At 34.4% G+C, this 25,783-nt stretch overlaps 2 protein-coding genes and 1 long non-coding RNA gene across 5 annotated transcripts in view; 2 read left to right on the plus strand and 1 right to left on the minus strand.

Moving 5' to 3' along the window:
• LOC133204734 (macrophage mannose receptor 1-like) overlaps nucleotides 1–25,783 on the plus strand; it is a 151,320-nt gene that overhangs the window by 101,419 nt on the left and 24,118 nt on the right. The window contains exon 13 of the mRNA XM_061340474.1: nucleotides 9,207–9,279. Within this exon, the coding sequence (XP_061196458.1) occupies nucleotides 9,207–9,279 (73 nt within the window). The remainder of the gene's footprint in view (nucleotides 1–9,206; nucleotides 9,280–25,783) is intronic.
• LOC133171819 (uncharacterized) lies at nucleotides 9,870–11,892 on the plus strand. The gene is made up of 3 exons (XR_009718874.1): nucleotides 9,870–10,248; nucleotides 10,371–10,481; nucleotides 11,804–11,892. It is a non-coding gene; the product is annotated as an uncharacterized LOC133171819 (long non-coding RNA).
• Nucleotides 20,801–25,641, minus strand: LOC133171564 (uncharacterized). Of its 3 annotated transcripts, XR_009718816.1 has the most exons (3): nucleotides 24,627–25,641; nucleotides 22,227–22,381; nucleotides 20,801–20,950 (listed from the first exon to the last, which is right to left on the minus strand). XR_009718816.1 is itself a non-coding variant. In XM_061306330.1 (2 exons), the coding sequence occupies exon 1, from the start codon at nucleotides 25,428–25,430 to the stop codon at nucleotides 24,639–24,641; it is 792 nt and encodes a 263-aa protein (XP_061162314.1). In that variant the 5' UTR covers nucleotides 25,431–25,641; the 3' UTR covers nucleotides 21,258–22,381; nucleotides 24,627–24,638. The 3 variants fall into 3 exon arrangements, 2 of the variants coding, with proteins under 2 accessions (XP_061162314.1, XP_061162315.1); XM_061306330.1 differs by lacking the exon at nucleotides 20,801–20,950 and having other exon boundaries at nucleotides 21,258–22,381; XM_061306331.1 differs by lacking the exons at nucleotides 20,801–20,950; nucleotides 22,227–22,381 and adding an exon at nucleotides 24,172–24,420.

Genomic DNA, 25,783 nt, shown 5'->3' on the forward strand with positions numbered 1-25,783 from the left:
ATATACTTGATATAGCCATAATTTTTATATTTTTTGATGAAATGCTTTGAAACTCAGAATATAAAAGCATTTTCAAAGTGTTGTAAAGATGACCTGTCAGCATGCACATTCATGCACGTGCGCGCATAACCAATATACTTGCTATAACTATATTTTTATGACATGCTTTGATACTGAGAATATGAAGATAAATTAATAGTGTATACAAGATGACATGGTAATCATGCACTTGCATGCACGTGCACGCGCGTGCATTGCATAAAATGACCAATATGCTTGATATAGCTGTAACATTTAGGGGAATACACACGTATTTTGATGTGGACTCCAGATATTATTAAACTTTATATTTAAACCTATAGGACTTATGTCACACCCCTCATATACTTTTCAGAATCTTTTATTTTTCGGTATTCAGCAAATTACAAGATCTGAGGATTTTGAACTAGCTCTGGCAAAGCTATGGAGAAAATACAGTGAGACTTTCAATGGATCAGCTAAAATAGATTAATTCACAGAATTCCAAGTGCACATGAGACATGATAAAAAGAAAAGTTGTATAATATTTTTTTCAATGCAATTCCAATTAATATACGTAGGTGGAAAAAACGTACCACAATATCTCTGTTCAAAACATATTCAAACTTCCTCAGTCTGTAGTATATTTGATATCTTTTTATCCTTATATTTTTCTTTCTGAGCATGCTAACTTTCAACATGATTGTAGAAAATACACATCTTCCCCATAGTATACACATGTAAAATACGCATGACAAATGAATATTCTGTTTACTGCACAATTTAAAAATTTAATTGTTGAAACTGGTTCTATTCCACAACTTTTGAATGAAAAAAAAAGAAACCAGGTCTTCAATTGAAATAATAGTTGTAAGAGCGTATCATTTACAACAATACTTTTCCCTAGTGGTAAAAAAAGGTTGTTTTACTAAACAAGAGATATACATGTACACTATATCAGCTGACATGATTAATACGCTGATCAATGTACATTAATTTGTTACATAGCACGCAAAATTCCATAAAGCAATAAAAAGGAAATAACGACTTGTATCAATCAAGCATATATATTTTCGTAGGTAATTATGAATTCCAATAAAAAACGAGTGAAAGTTGTGACTCGAATTTCCTCAGTCATGCCACTTTCTACCAGTTCTACAGTGTCCGGTTCTGTCGTTACTTGTAAAAAAAAAACATTTTTGTCTTAAAATTAAGTTTTAAAAAATCTTCAAGACGTATTTAAATGTATTGAAGCAATTGTCAAAGATAATACGTACTCAAAACCTTTCAAAAAAAGCAGTTGACAGAACCTCGATTTCCACGTGGCCCTCCGCGTGACATTTGATCAAGATTACTGTTTCGTCTATTTCATTCAATCTTTCATTAAAATTTATACTTTTTTCCTAATATATGACATTGACACTTTTTAAACTGACTATTTAAAAACACGTGAAACCTTTTGGCGCTATGCTGTGCAGTGACTATTCACGCTTCGAATACTGTGAATGTGATTGGATGAATATATTTACCTCAGCCAAATGAATGATAAATCGCATTTTGAAAGGCTTGTGAAAAGGTTCTTTATAATTCTTTTATTTTTTCAGTGACTATAAATAAACTATCGGCGGGAGAAATAAAAATAAAACTTGAATTAGGGACTTTTATTTTTATTTCATTTTAGCCCAAATTAGGGTCGGCGCTCCCGTAAAACAGGATAAAAAAATGTTGGCCTCACTTGATCTACCTTTACTGCTGAGCTTTCCTGTAACTTTTCCCGGGAACTTTAGAACTGTAGTCTGCCATATTGAAATAGGCGCATTTCCAGAATAAGCGGACCCAAAAAACCTCAATTAAGAATTCACTTGTAAAGTCATGTGATCGCTATCCGTAGCTACGTGAAATCAGGAAAGTTTCTTCATATATCATGAAAAAGGGACTCGCCCTTCAAATTAGGGGATGAAGATTCTACACACATGGACTATCGGACTATAAATTTTGACTAGGGGATTTCTCGCGGGAGAATTCATTAGAACAAATTGATGGTGACATGAAAATGGAAACTCTTGAATGTGTTAATGAGTCACAGAATCGAAGGTTTGCTGACGCTGTATCAGATGATGATTTGCGGCAGCTGATTGACTCTCAGACAAATCCTAATACTCCGAGAAATACGAAATGGTGCGTTGAAATGTTCAATAAATGGCGCGCATCTCGAGAGAATGTACCTTGGATGAAGGAAATAAACGCAGAAATGCTGAATTACTGGTTACAACGCCTTTGCGATATGGTGAACGAGTACTGGGAGTTAACAAATTAAGGGGGGCTAATGAAAGAAATCACAGGTAAAGCTGGACTGAAGGGAAACTTTACCAATCACTCGGGCAAGAGGACGTGTGCTACCTAGTTATATCATGCTGGGATCGACGAGCAGGAAATCATGTCTTGGACAGGTCACAGGTCAGAAACGGCAATCAGAAAATACAAACCATCTAATTCAGCACTGCAAGAGTGTGTTTCTGAAGTTTTGAATCCGCCAAACATGAAAAAAAATGCAACGTGAAACAATTGTGCTTAAAATGAATGAGTCAGAAAATCTCAGGGATGAAAATTTGAATCCGATGGCGGTGTCCGACAGTGTGGTAACAAGAGGCGTTCCTGAAATTGGATCCGGAAGTGAAAATGCTGAGCTTCCAAATACCTGTATCTTAAAGCCAGGGCCAGTGCTTAACAAATGTGTATTTCATTTCAAGCCTTGAGTGGCTGTGTGAGCAGTGAAAAATGATTCAATTTCCTTGAAATTGTAATTAAATAATAAATACGTTTTTTTTATTTCTTGCTACTCTTCATAAAGAAGGTGTGATCTATCACAGATACACCACAGCAAACTGTTGTAAATCAGGAAAAAATGAATGGCTGAGATCAAAGGAAAACCTCGCAAACAATGATACAAATAGTACAAAGATTAAAATATATGTAATATATAGAGTACCTTTTAACGAGTGTATCTTCAGATATCAGACGAGGGGGCTTGTCCCCCGAGTCTGATATCTGAAGATGCACGAGTTAAAAGGTACTCTATATGTTTTGTATCATTGTTCTCATGCACTGAGTTACCCATGATCTATCAATTTCACGTTAATAGCATGTAATTCAACTATATTCTCATGCACTGAATTAGCCATGATCTATCAAAATTTCATCATACCATTTTATATAACCAATGAAAAAAGAGTACGTGATTCGAAAAGTATAGCGCGCTGTATTTCTTGAACTTTCTACCTCGTCCATTCATATTTTGAACGCCATGGATGACGGTTGTGATTTTATGCTTGCGCAATTCTTATAGACACGGAAACCAAAATTATGAAGGAATATTCCTTAGATCAGTTAGGAAACCAGATGCAGGTTGAAGATTCTTTGGGAAGTATGACGTTTGATCTACCGGGACTAAAAATTGAACTTATTATGGATTTCGATATAGGAGCTATTTTAGACATGATGGCGTTAATTTCACCAGTCCCGAGTTCGACACGAAGGCGAAAATGAAAAGTTTGTACAAGTGTCCAATCATGAAATTCAGCGTTTGATAGACTAAAAAATATCAAAACTCGTAAATATACCAAATGGCAATTTAAACGTTCAGGCTATAAATCAAGGAGTAGCATGCGGCACAGGAAAATGTCCACTTTTGACCGAGATGAACAGCGATTCTCTGTTTAAATTACTGGATGCAGCGATTTGTGTTGGAATAAGAAAACAAGGAATATCCACCTCGCTCCCTGTACTACATTGTGTGTGGTTTGTTACGCTTTAAGTTTATGAGAGACGAAAACGTTCATTTATAAAAATGTGCGTGTGTGAATTCCATTTTGGATTTAAAAATTGACGTGCAAAATTTAATGTTTTATGTAGACCTAAGGAAAGGTATACCTTCACTATGTTTATATGTGTTTGTATTTTGCTTATAAAGTCAGCTACTTTGTTTATATTCTTTTTCTATATCAATGTAAGGTCAAGGGTCATTGGAATTGTTGCATCATTACCCTGGCGTGTTCTATCTTGATAGAGCATGGTTGTTAGAGCACAGTTAGTCATGGTGTATCAAAAATAAAAACACAGTGGACATCAAAGGAAAAACGCCGCAGCAATGATACAACTGTAAATAAACGTTGTTTTTTTTTGGGGGGGGGGGGGAGGGTTACATGTATCTGTGCTTCTTTGATTTTTACCTCCGCCTATTAACCAGTCTCTTTGAAAAGATTAGCCAATAAGAGAGAGCATTAAATATTGCTAAACGCCGTTTGGAATGAAGAGCGAGGTTATTCAAATTAGTCCTATTGTAAGAATCCGTTGAATGTCGTATATATCGATATTAACTTGCGTTGCTTTCGATTATCTGTGCCGAGTATCGAGGATGTTGTGTTGTATTACATGTTTAAAACGCTTTTGGAATTTAGTAGACGATAAAGAAAGGTCATTCGATCATTTTAAAAGTTAGATTTCGCCCGAAATCGCTATGAAAAATGCAGACATTGATATTCAGGTGCGACCTCGCATGACATTGATTTTAATGGTGTGAAAATTTATATATAACATACATAAATCACCCTAAAGCCATCCACTAACTAAATATGCAAGGTGATTTGTACAAAAATGCAGATCGCGTGCGCTTATAATGGACGCCTGATATCAATTTTATCAAGTAATGTTTCCCTCTACTAAATATTGCAGTGCTCAAATTCTTTAAAAATCTTCTCCCCCGTATATTTAGCAGATAAACTAAATGCATGGTTATGATGAGCAAGGACGCCTCTTCCATAATTTTGACATTTGTGGCCCAAGGGTCAGGGGATCTGGTGTTGGGGGAGGGGCTCTGTTGCTTATATAGTGAAAATGCATTATTCTTTGAAAATCTTCTTCTCTGATCCTGGGTATTAAGCAAACAAACCAACTAAATAGTTATGATGAGCAAGGGTGTTTCTTCCATGTAAATATCATGGCCCCTGGATCAGGGGTTCTATGTAAGGATAGGACTCTACTTTTTTCTATTGATAATATAGTGAAAATACGTGAATTTTTTGAAAATTTTTTTTATCCAAGGTCTTTTTGGCAAGTTCAAAGTAACATTTACAAAAATATACTAAGTGGATAGTTATGGTAGCAAGGTTGCTTCTTCCAAAATTGTAAAATTTATGGCCCAAGGGTCAGGCGTTCTGTTTTTTTTTTTTTTTTTTTTCGGGAAGTGAAGGGGGGCTCTGTTGATTATATAGTGAAAGTGCAATACTATTATTTTTTTTGTTGAAAACCTTCTCTGCTTCTCGGTATTAAGCAAACAAAATAAGTACATAGTTATGATGAGCAAGGGTGCCTCTTCCAAAATTATGAATTTCTTGGCTCCTGAGTCAGGGGTTCTGGATTTAGGGCAGAGCTCTATCAATTATATTGAAATGCACTAATTCGTTGAAAATCTTCTTTGCTCCTGAACCAGTCATGGTAGTCTAGTGGTAGGGCGTTCGCTTCTTGATCGGGAGACCTGGGTTTGATTCTCGTTCGCAGCGCGCGTCAAACCAAAGACGTAAACATAAACAGTGACTGTTCTTTCGCCAAACGCCCGACATTAGATGTTAAAGTCACGGGTGATTCGGATGAGACCTTAAAAACTGAGGTCCCGTGTAAGTAGGCGTTGACACGATAAAGAATGCTCACTGCTTAATAGCCCTGAATTCCGAGTATAGGTCTAAATTTGAAGCCCTTCTCTGGCATAAGGTGACGTCTCTATACGAAAGAAAAATTCTCGAATGGGACGTTAAGCAACATTCATACAATCAATCAATCTCTGCTCCTGGGCATTTAGCAGATAAAGTATGTGCATGGTTATGATGAGCAAGGGTGCCTCTTCAAAAATATATTATGAAAATGCATTATTTCTTTAAAAATCTTCTATTCTACTCCTGGGTATTTACTAGGAAACATTCATAGTGCATGGTTATGAAGAGCAAGGGTGCCTCTTCCGAAATTGCAAATTTCTCGGCCCCTGGGTCAAGGCCCTCTGGTGCTAGGGTGAGGCTTTGTTTGTTTTTAGTCTACTGAGAGAAGTTATTCCCTTTTGCTATTCACCTATAATAATTAATCACTGTAACGTATGTAATGGAAGCTCAATTAAATAAGAGAATTGTACAAGAATTTTGATCATTTAAAATACAAGAGGCTCAAGGGCTTTAACGGTCACCTGAGTATAATACAACACTGTAAAGGATCCATAGAAGTATTAAACAAAGTTAACTGATAATTGAAGCTATTTTGCTCAAGAATTTCAAAAATCTGGTAAAATTACTCTTACTTATTGTAACAAATGAGACCCGAGTGATCTCCTTGGGATCATACTTGGTTTTCCCAAGTCTTACATGGATGATAATGAATGTAAAATATACAAATACAACGGACAATTGCCGAGAGTGTAGGTATTCAATATCTACAGATATTGTTTTTGCCATTTGCCTAGTGCTACAATTAAGTACACAGAGAGAAATCTCTAATGCCTGTATATTTACTCGAAGTGATGTCTCTTGGCTTCACAAACAACCTAGCTGCTTGCCACTTGGTAACACTTGGTACCAACACTTGCCTCTTGGCTATACAATAAACTTGGTAATACTTGGTACCAGCACTAGCAACTTCAAGCAGACACTAGCAATCTAAACTCCGATCTCCATGAATTTACCTGACCATAACTCTTTCTATCATCAAACAGGACACCCCAGTGTACACATACTAAGTACAAGTAGCCCTCTGCTACAAAAATTATCTTTATGTCAATCCTTTATATCGCTTGCTAAGCAAGAATTCGATTTTGAACATGCTTTACTCGTTTAAACCAAACATTCATTTTTATTTTGTTTCTATATATAATTTTATATAAAAAAAATTTCTTGTATTATCATTCATTCAAATAACCTGTTAATTAAATAAAACAGAAGGATTTCTTGATTAAACATAATTTAGCAAAGGGAAGTAACTCATTTGCTTCACTTATTACAATTTTGTACTCTGCCTCCTAGGTACCCAGGAGCAGAGAAAAGGTACATTTACTGATTTTTATACTCATACATTTACATTTATATTATTGCATTTAGTCTGTTTGCTTAATACTCTAGGACAGAGAGGATTTTGAAAGTATTTAATGCATTTCTGCTGTTTACTCAATAGAGCCCTGCCCAAATACCAGAACCCCTGACTCAGGGGCAATAAAACATTAATTTATTTTCAGTATGTATTAAATAACCCACCCACACCTCCAATGGGGCCATGAAATTCACAATTTTGAAAAAAGGCAATCTTCCTCATCATAACTACCGGTATGTACTTAGTTCATCAGCTCAATACCCAGGAGCAGAGAAGAAGATTTTCGAAGAATTAATACATTTTCACTATATAACCATTAGAGCCCCTCCCTAACACCAGAACCCCTGACCCGGGGGCCATGAAATTTTGGAAGAGGCATCTGTCCCCATCTTAACTATGCATTTAGTTTTTCTTTTTACCCAGGAACAGAGGAGAAAATTTTTAAAGAATTGATGCATTTTCACTATATAATCATTAGTGCCCCACCTTAAATCCAGAACCCCTGACCAACGGGCCATGAAAATCACAATTTTGGAAGAGGCACTCTTCCTCATCATAACTATGTACTTAGTTCATCAGCTTAATACACAGGAGCAGAAGAGAGGATTTTCAAAGAATAAATGCATTTTCACTATATAACCATTAGAGCCCCGCCCTAACTCCAGAACCCCTGACCCTAGAATCTTGAAATTCACAATTTTGGAAAAGGCATATGTCCCCATCATAATTATGCATTTTGTTTGTTTCATTAATACCCAGGAGCAGAGGAGAAGATTTTTAAAGAATTAATACAAATTCACTAATGTAACCATTAGAGCCTCTTCCTAACTCCAGAACTCCTGATCCAGGGGCCATGGATTTCACAATTTTGGCAGAGGACTCAATGCTTACTACAATCATGCCAGCAGTTTGACTGCTTGATGTCCAGGAGTAAAGAAGAATATTTTTTAAGATTGCATTAATTTTTATGGCTTTAGCCCCAGCCCTCAAGGACAGGGGCCATGAATTTCATAATTTTTGTTCCCCTTCACCCATAGATGCTTATATGGCAAAAGTGATTGAAATTGGTTCAGTGGTTCTAGAGCAGAAGCTGAAAATGTTCAAATGTTAACACACGACGCACGACGGACGACGACGGAAGAAAAGAGATACTCAGTAGCAATAGGTCACTTGAGTGAACCCCAATACAAAGTTATTATCAACGTCCCGAAATGACATTTGGTCAAGGTCATGGCACACCCTTAGGTCATACACAATCTTTGTATCATTGTGAGACTCCAACTTTGTATTGGAGAATCATTGGAAGCTCATACTTAGTACAAAGATTATTTATGACCTGTGTGTGTCATAACCTTGACCAAAGTTCATTGTGGCCTCAAAAATTCAAGGTACTGGTATAAAAAGTGTAAAATTCATGACAGGTTCATAATTTTCTTATGAAGAAACATTGAATGTCATATTTCACTAAAAGACTACTTTTAAACAGAGGATGTGTCATTTTTTAATCCAAGGTCTTTTTGGCAAGTTCAAAGTAACATTTACAAAATTTGATTAGGCACTTTAAAAAACATTGTATCGCATTGAAGGGGGGGGGGGGTATTATTTTGTGAGCTCGATCACAGTACCTCCAGTTTAATACTTCCGTGGTTCCTTTACAATAGTGTAATACTTGTAATAGTATAACAGAAGTTAAACGGTAACTTCGATCTAGTTTTAATGGAGGGAAAGCCTAGAAAATTAAGCAGTAAAGTTGTACAATGGTCAATGTCTGCTGTGACGCAATATATATATATATATATATATATATATATATATATATATATATATATATATATATATATATATATATATATATATATATATATATATATATATATATGATGTGAAGTTTGACAAGTGGAAATTTTGACGAGAAAAGAGAAATCGTCAATATAGTCAAAATTAGCACGTCGTCAAAATTTCCACGTTTACAGTATACTAAGGTGATCCTTAAGGCCTCTTTTTTAATCAGATTCGAATAATTCACCTAAATTAAAATAGTGTTACATTATATACTTTTTATTTAGTTTGGACTGACGGCACAGAGGAACAACATCAGGGACGCTGGCAATGGAGTGCAATCTCAGAAGACATTCACAAGTAATTTACGTTTTCCACCTCTATTCTATAAGCTAATTTTTCAACATGAATTAATATAAAAGTAGTGTTAAAAGTTATGCAGCATTCAGGATCATTGTATTTTTTTCTTGGCGCGTATGATTTGTCTACACTGAAGAACACTTGGTGTAGACGATTTATACTTTATAATCATGTGAAATTTGTTGTGGGGTAGCATATTCAGTATGGACGTCTGCATTTCAACATGTATTAAAGGTTTGGTTTTGTATGAGGCGCCGTTTTGGTATTTACTGCCAAAAAGTGATATCACCTATTCGAATAAGTGATATCACCTATTCGAATAGGTGATATCACCTATTCGAATAGGTGATATCACTCATTCAAATTGAATAGGTGATATCACCTATTCGAATAGGTGATATCACCTATTCGAATAGGTGATATCACTTATTCTAATAGGTGATATCACTTATTCGAATAGGTGATATCACCTATTCAAAATGAATTGGTGATATCACCTATTCGAATAGGTGATATCACCTATTCGTGCTGAATAGGTGATATCACCTATTCGAATAAGTGATATCACCTATTCGAATAAGTGATATCACCTATTCAATTTGAATGAGTGATATCACCTATTCGAATAGGTGATATCACCTATTCGCATTTCTTACAACAACAAATAATGAATGCTCCCTTCCTCAAGATTATCTAGATTTTCATTGGAACCAAGCAAATTCGGGCTGCGTTAGGGTCTGTAAGTCTCGTCATGTGACTCGCGAGATTTTTCGATAATATTAACTTCCAGGTACCTCACACATGGAGATGTGTATTGGGTCATGCATGTTTATGGTTTACACAAAGCGTATAAGGAAAGTTTAAGCAGTTGTACAAAGCCGGAGGGTTCTCCGACTTACGATGGATAAATTGAGGGTCGTAAAAGCTTGGGTGCGAGCAAGTAGGAGGAGAATTTCGATCGAAGTACAGGTAAACAAGTCAGAGAATGTCACCTGCTTGGGTATTCTTGGGTGAAATAGAAGTCTTATATTATACATTTGTATCTGATAAGAATAGTTTTGTTATCATCATTCCAACTAATTTATTAACAGATTTTTCTTGAATTCGAGGATAATGATGTTATTACCAGCTGATTAAGGAGGAGTAGTGTAAGTGTCAGATGGGTACGAACGTCATCTTGTGACAGCATCACCTTTGTTTGGGTAAATAATTTGTTCAGAATACGCTTCATTTATCAACAAAAATTTAGCTGTTGCATGTCAGTAGGTCTAGTTTATTAAGTATTCAATGTTTGAAAGCACTTATCAGGTCCAGTACAATCTTTTGATTTAGCTATATATATAGCTTTATTAAGCTGTTCAGAATATCTTAATTTAGCTATTTTATCACACTTTTTCTTAAATGTTTACTTTTCTCAGCATGCACAAAAAGTCGCACCTTGGTGCAGTGATGATACTCAACCTTGAACTCATCTGAAATTGATGCATTTAAAACTCACTCATTAAAATCTCCTTGCATACATGTGATAATTTTTAGGCCCAAATACTGTAGAGCAGTCCTCAAAATACAGGAATTTGGGTGAAAATACTGTACACTGTTCATCAAAAAACTAAACAAAAAACTGTAAAAAAAAATATTGACCAAAAGTCAATGTAAGAGGTTCATTTTTTAAGCTCTTCTGAGCCAAAGGCCCAAAGAGCTAATGCTATGATGGCCATTTGTGCGGTGTGCGTAAACTTTTTAGAATATGGGCCATAACTCAAGAACCCTTTGGCCAATTATTGTCAAATTTGTCACAGGGTATCCTTGGGCCAAGGGCTTCCGTTTATACTAAAACTAGGGTTGTGACCCTTAAACAAGGGGAGATAATTAGGAAAATAGAAACAAAAGAGACTTTGTACTCAAATTCTAAAAGTTTTTGGGCTACATATGCAATTGATACAGTTACTTCTTCAATGAATTTATAAAGGAGGCCAATTATGGTCAACAAGATAATTGATTAATTCTGTACATTCAATGAGAAGCAATCATACTTATCCATGCCTCAATGCACACAAGGTAGTGGACAGTTACTCAAATAATAGAAATTTATCTTTTGCTTAAAAGTAATCAAAAGTTGCAAAGTTGGAGCTATCTTTGATTTTGCTTGTTGTTTCGATAGCCCATAGCACATATGTGAATAGTCAAATACATGCAAAACTGCATATAAATAGCTAAATCAAGCTATTTTGAATAGCTTAATAAAGCTAAATAGCTATTTCAAGCTATATAGCTAAATTAAGAGATTGTACTAGACGTGCTTATTTCCCAATCCCAACGATAAAACTTTCTTTATATATTCTGCAAATTCTCTCTGCATTTATCATTGAACAAAATTCATATGACTGCAATTATATGACCATATTCTTCAGTTTAGAGAGCATGTTATAGAGGATATTTTGGTTAAAGTTTTGGTCTGTTTCATGCAGTGTTTGAAATATTCTTTCATCTTACACAATTGTATACATTAAGATTTATTTTATAGCTAAAGTACAAGAGAACTGCAGCATCTCAGACTACATGTACATCGACTTTGAATAATCTACCCGGTATATCCTCAAAAAGGCAACTCAAATACAGGTATGAAATTGATGTCACAAAATAAGTTTTTGGACTTACATTTACTCTTATAATTCATATACATATAAAGCATATAAAAAATAAAAATAGAAAAGAATTAAAGGTTCATCAGGTGACAGCTCAATCATGTATGGAATATTATTAGGCCAAATAAAAAAATATGTGTGGTTCCCATTACCTGACTGTCCCTATTTTAGATCCCCGACCCTAAACTTTTTTTCGGCAATATTCAAATTTATTTTCCAGAATTTTCTGCAATTTCCATCATCCACTTCGGTATTAGTTTTAGTTCCAGCAATGGCGGCCTCCATGCAAAAATCGTTTCAACACGTAGTGCAAGTGTTTGATGGTGTTAAATCTAAAGCAAGCTAGCATGGCGTGGCAGTATACCTTTTTCCAGCGCCATGTTTTTTTGTTTGTTTGTTTTTTGGTTGCCAAAATTAAATAAATATGCCCAAGAGTGGCGAGATTCAGTTAGTTGCTCTGTTTACAGCTGGTTTATAACAAGTGCATGCTGATTAGCCCCTTTATTATTTAATGCACGCAAAGGTGTGAAGTCAGGATAGGAAATCACTTCTCGCTTGAAAGCACACAGACAGCTGGCCAGGTAACATTTTTTGGAGTTAGGGGGAAGATAACATGAGAAAACATTTATTTGATTGCATTGATTACGCAAGAATTAGCCCAATGTGTAAGATAGATTAACTTGTAAACTATTAAATAATTTATATCAGGATCATTTCTTTTAAACCGAAAGTAGAAAAAAAAAACAGTTCATGAGGAAAAGTGAAAAAGAAGACTGCTGATTTTACATGAATAAAGTCAACTTGCAAAACACCAATATATATGAGAAATGAGCTTGGAAGTATGAAGTCTTCAATGAGGCAAAAAGGTTTCTTGAAAGGATTTAAAATTTTAATAATATTAAATATTTGTAATTCTGACAAATTTGAATGATTCTATGTCATCTTGCTTAGGTGATTTATTTTGTTTTAAACATTACTGTACAAAGTGTAGGTGTCACATTCTTTTCCTCCGACAGCTCTTAGCAGAACTTTCATGTCCGTTTTCTAGTTTATAGTTCAGAATTTATTATTAAGTAAAATAAGAACTGTTCTGGATCAAAGTAATTAATTAATTTCATTTATAAACACTGATTTTAAAAAAAGGATGTTCACTTTGGACTTTATTTTTTACAAAAAGAAAAGATTGTGTTTTCATTATTTTTGATTTAAAAATATTTGTTTCATATTCTTAACTAGGGTGCCCCCTGCCAATGTTGACTAGTATATTTAACGCCACATCGAAATGCCACTTATTTTCTCCTTCACTCTGTTCATCCACAAATAAAACATTTCTTTTCTGAACCATAGTTGGAAAAGACTGAATTCAAAATAAACAAAACATTTATTAGTTATGAGTTATATACTCAGCTCTACACAAAATATTTCTGTTTTTTCGCATTCTATAATGTACAATTTTAGATTTTATATACCTGTATAAAGACTTCCGATAGAGAAATCATGATCTATATTTAAGATTTAATGTATAATGCTTAAGATATCCATTAATTTTACTTATAATATACAATTCTGAAATTAATATCATCCTTTAAAAACAAGGATAGCACATATCATCTTCGTAAACACATAACATTCTAAAAAAAGAAAATATAATATCCAAATAACAGTTAAATAATTCAATTTGCTCATGCTGATTTTCTTCAAACATTGTATTTTCTAGATGAGTATGAACTCGAATGAATAGAATCGGCAGACAACTGTTTAAATACCCAAGACATTTTATTCACACATTAAAGCACATATCTAATCCATATGCTTAAGAGAAAACATATCTAACACTCTACACATAAAATAGTTCACTTATGCTAACGAAAAGAAATAGGTATTATTTAGAAAAATTTAGAAAATTATTTTGTACCAAAAAAAAAAAAAAAAAAAAAAAAAAAAAAAAAAAATCCCTACCTACCCTATTTTTTTGGAGGTGTAACTGGAACCACACATATTTTTTTGTTTGGCCTTAATGCTGAGTTTCCAAATGCAAAATTAAGGGTATTCGATATATTCCATACAAGTTGTCAATCATTTATTAGTGATTTATACAGAGGTTCATTTGCATATAAATGTTGATAACATTGTTTTACTGTCTTTATTAACTTGTAATACTAAATTTTATAAATTGACAAATTCATTCTTTTTAGAAGGTGCATATAATTTGGAAAAGAGACCATCAATCCACTGGGGGGTATCGCATGAAAGCAATGATTATAGAATATTGTAAGGCTGGAGGAGTTATAGTACAACAGGCAGGCAAGTAATGGTACTTTGTTCTGGAAATTTTTCGCCCCAGTTTTATTTTTCCAATTCTGCCCTCCTTACAAGTAAGTGAATTTAAAACAGGACAAATTCGAAGAAGGCAGCATATATCTTTTAAACACAAATGTGTCTGATCAAATTTGAAAAGGGCAAAATTGTTTTCAAGGGTGAAAGAGAGAATATTTTAAAAATTAGAATGGGGTGAAAATATCCAATAATACAGGTTATATGTATTAACACAGTACATATGCATTTCTCTTTTCTTTATAATGAAAATAATTTGTTCTGTAAAAGGACAAATTTTGTTCTGATTTGTATCAAATAAATAAATATGTGCCAGATTTATTATTTTGCAGGCACCTAAGTTACCATCAGTTGTGTGTCAAGCTGTGCAAAAATTCTATGTCATGTTACAGAATCTTTCTTAAATACAGGTATATGTCTGCTCATCTGGCAATCTTAGGACATCACTGGATGGTTTTGTTTAAAAAGATTACAGAGTTAACACACACTTCCAGCATGAAGACCAGCCAGTTGCCTCACCTGTCCTGACGTTGTTAAAGGTAAATGGTCCTTTCAGAAAAGGATCTGACAATGCAAAGGCTTGCTAATCAATTAAAGATTTCTATTTACTAATAGGTAATTAATTTGAATTTCTGTAGCTTAAAAATTTAATGATATGAATTAAAAAAAAATATTTTAATCAAAATTATTTTTATTTCAGTACTTTGTGACAGTGAAAAGACATGGCTTTAAATTACTGTATCAGAGATCAATCCAGGTTATAAATCTGAGGAAAACAATAAAGCATCCACTTTGAGCTACTTATATCACTGCCTTAATAAGATGTCTGCATGTGTAACTAACAAAGGACAGTGACCAGTTGTAGCTATGATATCAGAGGGCATCCTGAAAAACACTCATCACTAAGAATAGAAAACTTCAAATGACTTTTGTATCAATCCTTTTGAATTTCATCTGGCTTGGAATTTCAGTAGCCTTTAGCATCCTTCAAGCATTTCATGAAGTACATGTACCAATTTGCAGGCATAAAATGTTTGAAACAGATTGCTTGTCCCAAATAAAAAAAAATAATTTCTCTGCCAATTAACAGTGTCATAAGCAGTTGATTGATATCACAGTTCCACTGGCATAGTATTTGTGGTTGAATGGTGCCATTTTTTAAGAAAACTTTTCACAAAAACCTGGAAAACATCAGATGGAAAGGAGCATCTACAAGAAAAACAGTTAACACTTTCTTGAATATTAACAATGATATATCATGCCCATTTACATCCTTTATATAAACTAATTAACCTAATCATAGAGAATTATGTACAAATTTGTCCTTTTGTGTATTTATAGTGTATTAAATTGATTTTACTAATTTATAAATATTTATGTTTTTCACAGTCATTAACATTTACAAATAGAAGTACATATAACATAAAAATATTACATGTTTAGTAGGATAACGTGAAATTGTTATACCACAAAAACCATCGCTGACCTCGCCTCGGTCAGCAATGGTGTTTAAGGGGTAAGAATTTTACATCACCCAAAATAAACAGGTAATATTTTTCTTGTCATAAAATGCATTTTAAAGAAAACATCAAGGTGAAACAAATGTGCAAACATTCTGCACAGTTAACATTTTTTATTACTGTATATACTGTCACCCGTAGTCATGCATTTTCAACCATTTGGGATGTAATGTTTGGCATACAGTATGGTAATAGTACTTGTTAACAAATGTTTTTTAAACCAATCAAATTTGACTATTTAACATGAAAGTGTATCATAACAAATTTATCTAGCATAATGGTGCTGTAAGTAACCATGGAATGTGAGCTTGTGTGAACTTGATCCTGAATTATTATGTTTTGAATATTGTAAAAGAAATGTGCAGCCAAAACTTTGACCTGTACCTGATTTAAATGGAGTTCCGTCATTAACAACTTGGAAGTTGGAAGTTGTCACACTCTTCACTGGGGGATCTGCTTCATTTGCAGATACATGGATAACACATTCACTCAAAGCACTGTCCCTTTTTCAGTACCTTGTGCAGCCCTGTAATATATAATGACAAATGGAGAAAAATGCCTATTTCAAGAAAAAAAAGTCTGTCTCATAATTGTAGGAGTATTGGCAAGGGGGAGGGGGGGGGGGTCATGAAACTTGGCGGTTAATACAGTTTGTATGTGTATATGAAAAAATGCCTTCTTCTTTGTAGAATAAAAAATGATTATTTTTTGAGTGTGTGTGACCATTTTTATTTCCGAATAGACAGGGCAGCTTATAGCCTACAGAATGAGCTGACCATTTTTATTTATTGTAGTAATTAAAAAAAAAAAGAATGTGTTTTCTACAAAGATCATATGTTATAGACGTGGTATTCAACTTTGTATTCCCATGGTCGATGCATTTGGGTACATCTATTTTTTTATTTCCTTTCAATGACATCGCATTCAATATCCCAAACTCATGTATACCTGTCCAATACTCCAAATTATACCACTGTAAGCTAAGTCAATGCTTTAAATTTATGAAACCAATCTGTAGATAAGCGTACCTTTTGAATACAGACGATTTTAGCATAAAAACGATTTAAATTTCCCTTTCTGCTTAAGTATGTTGGCTAATCTTGGCCCCCTCGGAATAGCTTGTGTTTACGTTATGTAATGAAAAAATAAACCAATTAAACGCTATTTACCTGCATCTATCAATCCACTTTCTCTTCCTCTTTGCAACAATCGGGGATCAAAACAAACTACATGTTTAATAATTCCACTGCGATGCTTACAACTTAAGTAATCCATTGTCTCCAAGAACGCTCAGGTACCCGGGAGTTATAAAACGAAAGTGAAAGTCAACGAGACTTACAGACCCTTTGAATTTTCCTATAGTATACATGATAGATAAGTGTAATAAATATAATTTGTGAGCAAAACAAACAACAAATTCTACTGGGGTGCTTAAAACTAAATGCGAAGCTGTAATCCATTGTCTGCAAGAATGGTAAGTTATAAAACGAAAGTGAAAGTAAATGAGAATTAAAGCTTTTGTCTTGGGAGCAGTTGTTATTTCATAAATAATTTGAATAGGTGATATCACCTATTTGAATAAGTGATATCACCTATTCAAAATGATTAAGTGATATCACCTATTCGAATAAGTGATATCACCTATTCGAATAGGTGATATCACCTATTTGATTTGAATAGGTGATATCACCTATTCGAATAAGTGATATCACCTATTCAGAAGCTGAATAGGTGATATCACTTATTCGAATAGGTGATATCACCAATTGAATAGGTGATATCACCTATTCGAATAGGTGATATCACTTTTTGGCAGTAAATATCAAATCGAATAGGTGATATCACCTATTCGAATAGGTGATATCACTTATTCGAATAGGTGATATCACCTATTCGAATAGGTGATATCACCTATTCAGAAGCTGAATAGGTGATATCACTTATTCGAATAGGTGATATCACCAATTGAATAGGTGATATCACCTATTCGAATAGGTGATATCACTTTTTGGCAGTAAATACCAAAACGGCGCCTCATAGTTTTGTGTTCATCCAAGTGAAACTCGTATGAAATAAAAATCTCAATATCTTAATAAATACTTCTTGCTTACTCTTGAAAACTGACCTATGACACCTTCCATGGGAAAGCTGTCTTGACATGTATGCAGTTTGGTTGTCACTTGCAGTGTCATGCAGCAAAAATGTGCATATTACACTTGCAGGACTGCACAGCTACAGGTCTAACAAAACAATAACATGACATTTGTTGTATATGTGCAGATAGTTGAACGTCATGGGTACAACTATTTGTTTCGTTCCTAGCAGTTCTGTGCGTACTTTTTCCATAATAGTCTGTTTTTCATCACCTAGGCATGTCCGCCATGCGAAATCTGTGGGCTGCCATTCCGGTATTGAAACCTACTGAATATTTCTGTAATCTGATGTCTCTAGTACCCCATTTACACAAAGTAATTAGAGAGATATCTCGTAAAAAACATCTCCAGCTATTAAAAATGTATCGATCGAAATGTTTAATATTGTTTATTATAACATTAACATCGATGTTTACGTCATATTAGGGAATGCCCCATCTTTGATTTTACAAAGGACAAGGTAAATTAATACGCGCCAAGTTTTAGCAGTTCCAACGAAGTAAACGTCTGTTATTTCTTTTGCAGGTAAGGCTATAAAATACTTTTTATTAAATAAGCATATTAATCCTACAGATGTAGGATAATGTCAAATAATATTGAAAAATATTGCACGAAAATTAATAACTATATTCACTCTTATTTCTGAGGTCTGTCATGTGATATTCGCTAAAGTGAAAGTAGGAGCTGGGAAGTCGATTTTTTTGTGTTTATTGTGAATTATGAGCCTTATCTCAGATATATAATATAACTCCTAGTATCAGTAATATATTTTGAGTATGACAACGCCTGCGATCTAATACACATCAATTTTAAATAGGTTAAACGTTGTACGAAGGATCCGAGAATTTCCACGTCTTTCTTGCAGACCACAATTTGGTAGCGGGCAATATTTAAGGTTCCTCTAATAAATGTTATATTGTTTCCAAATATCAGAAGTATTCGTCATTGTATAAAAATATAGTTCAGTGAAAACAAGGTTTCAAATATTATGTGTAGAGTAAATAACTAAATTTTGTTTTCATTAATGGGCGATTTTTGTGTAAGATCCTTCATTAAGCCTCAGTCACACAAAATTAAATGTCCAGTGACGGCTAAGTGAAGTGCTTCTACGTAGTACACATATATGGTAAATCAGTTGTGTTATTTGTAAATCAAAATTTTGATATTCAAATTGTATTCCTTTTTTGTTTTTACTTTTTTGTAAAAGAGATGCAAGTATTATTAATTATTTATATAAATAATATTCACATGAGTTTGTACTATGTATTCAAGCCATCATTTTGGACTTGGTCATTCTAATTTGCAGATTAGTGCAGTATACTTAGTTCTCATGGGTAAAAGTAAATTAAACGATAAAAATTTTCAAGGATGTCAACTTCATTTGCTAATTGCTTAATATGTTAATTGTTTATCAAATTAAGAATGCAGCAAAATTGAAAAATAACTAGTATCATTTTTTTTTAGATGAAAATTGCATAAAATATTATTCTATAGTTGAAATGGTTAAGATTAAAAACTTGAATTTCTGCAACTGCATGGATTTCATCAAAAAGGGAGTAATAAGGGGGTCTTACCTGATCTTAAGTTACCATTGAGCATGCTGAATCAAATGCTACCAAGCATATTTATTTTTTAAATTAAATGGCCATCTTATGAAAGTTTTTCATATGCTCAGTCAGACGTATGTTGTTGGTTGCACTTGTAAGGAAGAGATAAGATGCTGGGTGGGGGCGGAGGTAATTCTTGGTATTGATCCGTAAATACCATAATATTCTAGTAGAAACTTCTAAGATTTTTCTATAAAATTGAAAAATGGTAATGAATGTGTATACATGTAGACACCACTTTATCTCAATTAAGGTTATTAATTTTTTTGAGGACCTGAATTTTAATGGTACAGACAAACCTTGTTTTTTCTATCCTGATGGGACCAATTTAAAAAAAATCGAGAAATCTGATAGTTTGACACATTGAGGTTAAAATGCTTAATTAAAGAGAAAAATGGAAGGGACTTTCAATGAAATATGAAGATAACAAACAGATATCAACTTCAAATTCACATTTATTGATGTTGGAGATATTGAAGCAAAACTCTAATCTTAAAATGTCTCAGAGAAAAAAAGGTTTATCGGACACAGTTTCAGGAAATAAATACCACTCAGTCAAAACACTGACACCCGTCAACAAAGATTAATATCTAGACTTAAAAGAATTGTCTTTGAACTTTTTTCCCTAAAATTTATTATAACTTTGTTTACCATTTTTACAGAATGCCTTGTTTCACAAAAAAAAAAACATTGCTCAGATATTTTCCCTGGACTGCCAATTTCTACATTTCATGTGATGCCTGTGTTGGAGCCCAGTCCCTCTCCTGTAGGCGTTCTATAATAAGGTATGATTAGAGTTTTATACCACAATAAAATGATTCTGTAAAGTTAATATATAAGGGTATTAGGTAGGTATTATAATCACAATGAGCTGACTAGTCATTTTCATTTTGTATGATTGGATTCAGATGTTATTCTATGTGTACAGAATGAAAGAATGTACAATTTGTCTGATGAGAAATATATAATTATGCCATTTAATTGGTTTAACTATTTCATATTTTTTGTGGATTTTTTGGTGCACTACTAAAACCTGTAGCTGCGCAGTCCTGCAGCTGTATTGTGCACTTCATAGCTGCAAACTGCTGCAAGTGTCAATTAAGCTGCATATACCCAGAGATTGTTTTCATTATGAAGATGACATGGACCAATTTTCAAGTGTTAGCAAGGCTAAATGTTTGAGATATTAAGATTTTTATGTTTAGGGAGTCTCACTTGGCTGCACACAAAACCAAACCCTTAATATAAAAGTAGTGTTATGTTCTAATTCACCAGTTCAACCGAACATAAATTATTTATAAATTCAAAACTCCAACACATGTTTAGGAACGGCATCGCCTGCGTCTGTGCAACAGACATTTATTACACATAAATGTTACAATATTTTAAATATTCTTCTTTGAAACAACATTCTACAAAATAAAAAACGAAAATATTAAATCATATCAGATATATACATTAGAAAGTAGGGTGGGTGGGCGGGGACTTGTTGCACTAAGCGCAGCGAAACCTCGAATAACCTCTTATTCTTAATACCTGGACACAGGTAAACTACCTGTTCCGCACGATTTCATTTGAACTCATATCAATCGTTAAAACCCAATCAAATCTTAGATACTATAAATACTTCCTAAACACGTAAACAAACAACACCACGTGTTTCCGATACCATTTATAAATATATTTATGTTCTAATTCACCAGTTCAACAGAACATAAATTATTTATAAATTCAAAACTCCAACACATGTTTAGGAACGGCATCGCCTGCGTCTGTGCAACAGACCTCGACCAATAAAGACAGAAGCAAAAACCCACACTTTATATACCCAAATTTTTCGTAACTGACAGTTGCTGTCTAAGATTTTCTGACACATATCCGTCTTTAGCAGTATCAGATTTCCACCGGCCATGTTTTTTAAATAGTCTATCACAAACACCATGGTTGGCCGCTGCAGTAGCCCCGCCAGCGCGAAGACTATGCAGACCAAACTTAGTTCTATCTAAACCCAATGATGCGAGCGCGTCCAGAAGAATCTCTCTAGCCCTTGTATATGACAAGTACTTTTCTCCTCTTAATTTGTATGTGTTAGAACTTTTACAATAAGTGATAGATCTAAACAAATATTCATTAGATTGGTCGTTAATGTTTGCTAGACTGAGATATCTTCTGGTCATTCTCACAGGACATGTAATTTCATTCGTACATGACACAACTACATTGCTCCCCACTTTATAACGATCTGTTTTGCTTTTCTGAATAGTAAGAGTCATATAATTGTCATAAAAACATATATCTGATCTCTTCAAATGAACAAGTTCTGAAAATCTTAAAAAAAAACAGCATAACTTAATAAGCACATACAACATATTCTAATATCTAACAAAGAACACGATTCACCTCCGTAAAGAGCACACAATTGTTTCAGTATATTGGAGGTAATAGGTTCTTTTTTATTTATCAACTGTTTCCCGATAGTTCTATGGCATCCCTCTCTGGCTGAAATAGTAAGTTCGGATGAACAGGGATTGGGAAATCCCGCCAATTTATGCGCCCAGCTAATTGCATAAAAAGCCTCGTCAATTGTCCCTGCACTGCTACATGTATTACTGAGACTTGTTAAGTATAACGATACATGGAAATCCGTTGCAGGAAGATATGAAATATTATGTGTAAAACACCACTTACGAAATTTATTGAAAGCATATCCGTATGTTTTTCTTGTGTTTTCAGCCTTGGAATTCATGATTAAATCCGGAAGTTTCTTTGCCAGCGATTGTAAGGAGGGATGAGAGGTCCTCCATAACGAAATCCAATTTCCAGTTTTGAAAACATCTGCAAAACTAAAATAAAAGTCATATTACCGACCATGCTTGGAAACCAAAGCCTTGTCGCAGTAGACCTTGTCGATAAGCACGACCTTGTCTTTCCATTCCTGACCGTGCCAGCTTAAAAAGAAATGCATTCTAATTAAGGGCCATGTCAATCTAATAATAATACTTGACCTTGCCATAAACTTGGCCTTGTCATAATAAACATAAAATAAATTCAAACATTAATATGTACACAGACCATGCCTTCTAAGGCCATGTCTATCAGACTCCACTGAGTCTTACAGCTAATACTCTGGAATTAAAGCTGTCAGAGCCAAACAGGCTGTACAAATTTTTGCCATGCACAAAAATATTCTGATATGGTGAAAATTCCAAAACATCAACTACACACTGTTTATACTTCATATTTTCATCAAACAGTAACGTCCAAAATGCTGCAGACGGCCATTTTGGAACAATTAATGTACCCACACATTTACACGCTATTACATGTTTTATAGCTTTACTCACAAGACAAATAGGTGGTACTAACCAATTATTTTCAAAACACCAGTTTTGGGTAAAAGCATCAACTGCTTCAGTCTCCGGGTACCAAAAAAGGGAGTTAAACCTCGTTAACTTTGTGTTATACACACTTGCAAATCTATCAATAGTATGAGGACCCCACATTTGGTCAACAAAACTAAAAAACTCTTGAGTTGTTTGCCAATCTTCATAATCGACTAAATTAGACAAATAATCTGCTTTTGTGTTTTTGTTTCTAGGTATCCAACAAATTTTCAACGAAATAGAATTTTCAACACATTTAGAAAAAATGTCTAAAGCTAAATCTTGTAAATGTAATTTAGTGCTACCTCGTTGTACAATTTTAACACAATTTTGATTGTCAGTATGCCAAAGTAAACTCTTTCCAATAAATGAAGTGGCAAATGACTCTAAAGCTAACTGTATAGCTTTAAGTTCTCTCCACGTGGAGCTCATAACAGATTCATTCAATGACCAAGTTTTATGAAAAACCTTTTCGTCAGCTTCTACAGTATATGCACCAGCTGCAACGTCACTGGCATCTGAAAACACAAGCGTTATTGGTAACGAGTCTTTAACTAACAGTTTCTGATTCAACTTATCAAGATTTTCCTTCCAGAACTGCAACTCTGATTTTACTGCTTCTGGAAATAAAAAACTGATTAAACAATCCCAATGACTTCTGCTCTCTATAGCTAAATAAATGTGTCTGGTCATCAAACTTGTTACATTACCAACAACTGGTGACATGGAAATAACTTTCCCAGCCGCTTTTGCGAGATCTCGAGCTGTAAAGTTGGGAAATCTATCAATAAGAAATTCTATCGAGTTCTGAGCATCAGAAAGTCGTCTTTCAGGTATACGTAGAGAAAATACACTGGTATCCCATACCAACCCTAACCACTCCAAACACTGGACAGGCTGAAAAATAGACTTTTCAATATTAATTAGCAAACCTGCTTTTTCTAAAGTCTCTTGAACTAAATTTGATGCTTTAACACACGTTTGTAAATCTTTACCAAAACCAAGACCGTCGTCCAGATACAAAACAATGTCAATTCCGCGGCTTCTCCAGTACTTCACGATGGGTCTTAGACACTTGGTAAAAATATAAGGCGCAGACGTTAGACCAAAAGGTAAAACATTGAAACAATAAAACTTATCTTTCCAACTGAATGAAAGGAAAGTAATCTGACTTTTACAAATATCTATGTGGTGATAGCCTGACTTTAGATCAAACTTAAACAGAAAATAATCTTTATTGAAAAAATTCAAAGCAATACGCCAGTCTTCAAACTTTACTTTTCTTTTGTCTACAAAATAATTCAATTGACTCAAATCCAGAATAAGTCTCTTTTTACCAGACCCTTTATTTTCTGCAACACTTAGTGGACTGACCACATGTGGCTGAAAGGGAACCTCTTGTACGCAGCCGCTCTCAAGAAGATCTGAAACAGACTGATCAACAAATTGTTGGTTTTTCATTGCAGATTTGTTATTATTCAGTCTCATGCGTGGCGGTACTGTAACAAAAGGAATAACATAACCATTTTTAATAGTATCTAATATGAACTCATTAGTGCTTATGGACTTCCAAAACTCAAAATGTTTGCGTAAACTGCCTTTCACCCCTTTACCAATATCAGGTAAATTTTTAAAATAATTTACTTGCTGTACAAATGATTCAAACTGATCAGTAAAAATAGATTCATCAACGAAATATACATACTGATTCTCATAATCACTGGGTTGACGAGCTTGTGCTTGGGTTGTTGGTTCTGGCTGGGGCAGTGCATGCGGATTTCCAATGGCCGAGCTTATGGCAGTTGTAGCACACGTCGTATGGAGAGGCCTCCTTACGCTTGTAGGGACGAAAATTACGGCCAGAACCACCAGACCTACCATCAGGTAGCGAAGTTGTTGCAGAACCAGACTTGGAGTATGGCTGAAAACGGCGTTTTTCCTTGATAGCTCGTAATGCTCGGTTTTCAGCTTGACGTAGACGTTTTTCGTCCTCAGAGTCGGAGGCCAAATCATCACTTTCATACTCACGGACTGTCGACCACCCGGCCGGAGATTTATCGGCAATCCTGATGAGCTTGTTACGCTTAGTAACCTTGGAAATGAGCTCTCTAACGATGCTCAAAGTGGAAGAATCTGAAATGCGCTTTTTAAGTTTATTCAAATCACCCAATATTTCAGTATTAAAGTTAAACTGAATTTTGTTCCCTTCACTCTTGAATTTTACAGAGACCTCTTTGTTAATGGTTTTTGTTAAATTTTCGATGTCGTTACCCGTAGAGAGTTCCTCCTTGAGAGTATCTAGTTTGTTGTCCAGGTATGACTTGAACAGGTTGAAGGTGTCGGCCAAGTCCGCACTTACACGGGGGCTAGAGTGTCCAGAGATCTCCGCAGAATTTGCCGTCTTGCGAGTGGTTTTCTGTTCACCAGCGGTTTCTTGTAGTAGAGTTTCGTCTAGAGACTCATCTTCCTCCCGGTATTGGGCCAAGAAATCTGTTTTTTGCCGAGACATCTATTCGACTTTTTACTTGTTGCACTAAGCGCAGCGAAACCTCGAATAACCTCTTATTCTTAATACCTGGACACAGGTAAACTACCTGTTCCGCACGATTTCATTTGAACTCATATCAATCGTTAAAACCCAATCAAATCTTAGATACTATAAATACTTCCTAAACACGTAAACAAACAACACCACGTGTTTCCGATACCATTTATAAATATATTTAAAAGTTATGCAGCGTTCAGGATCAGTGTATTTTTTTCTTGGTGCGTATGATTTGTCTACACTGAAGTACAGTTGGTGTAGACGATTTATACTTTATAATCATGTGAAATTTGTTGTGGGGTAGCATATAGTGCACT

This window comes from Saccostrea echinata, unplaced genomic scaffold (assembly GCF_033153115.1).
Source record: "Saccostrea echinata isolate AGI-Se365-2 ecotype Australia unplaced genomic scaffold, CSIRO_AGI_Sech_v1 ptg000054l, whole genome shotgun sequence".
In the NCBI taxonomy this organism is placed as follows: Eukaryota; Metazoa; Mollusca; class Bivalvia; order Ostreida; family Ostreidae; genus Saccostrea; species Saccostrea echinata.

Bases quoted from the DNA above. Each gene is read 5' to 3' on its own strand.
- LOC133171564 (XM_061306330.1), bottom strand. From the start codon at position 25,430: ATGTCTCGGCAAAAAACAGATTTCTTGGCCCAATACCGGGAGGAAGAT.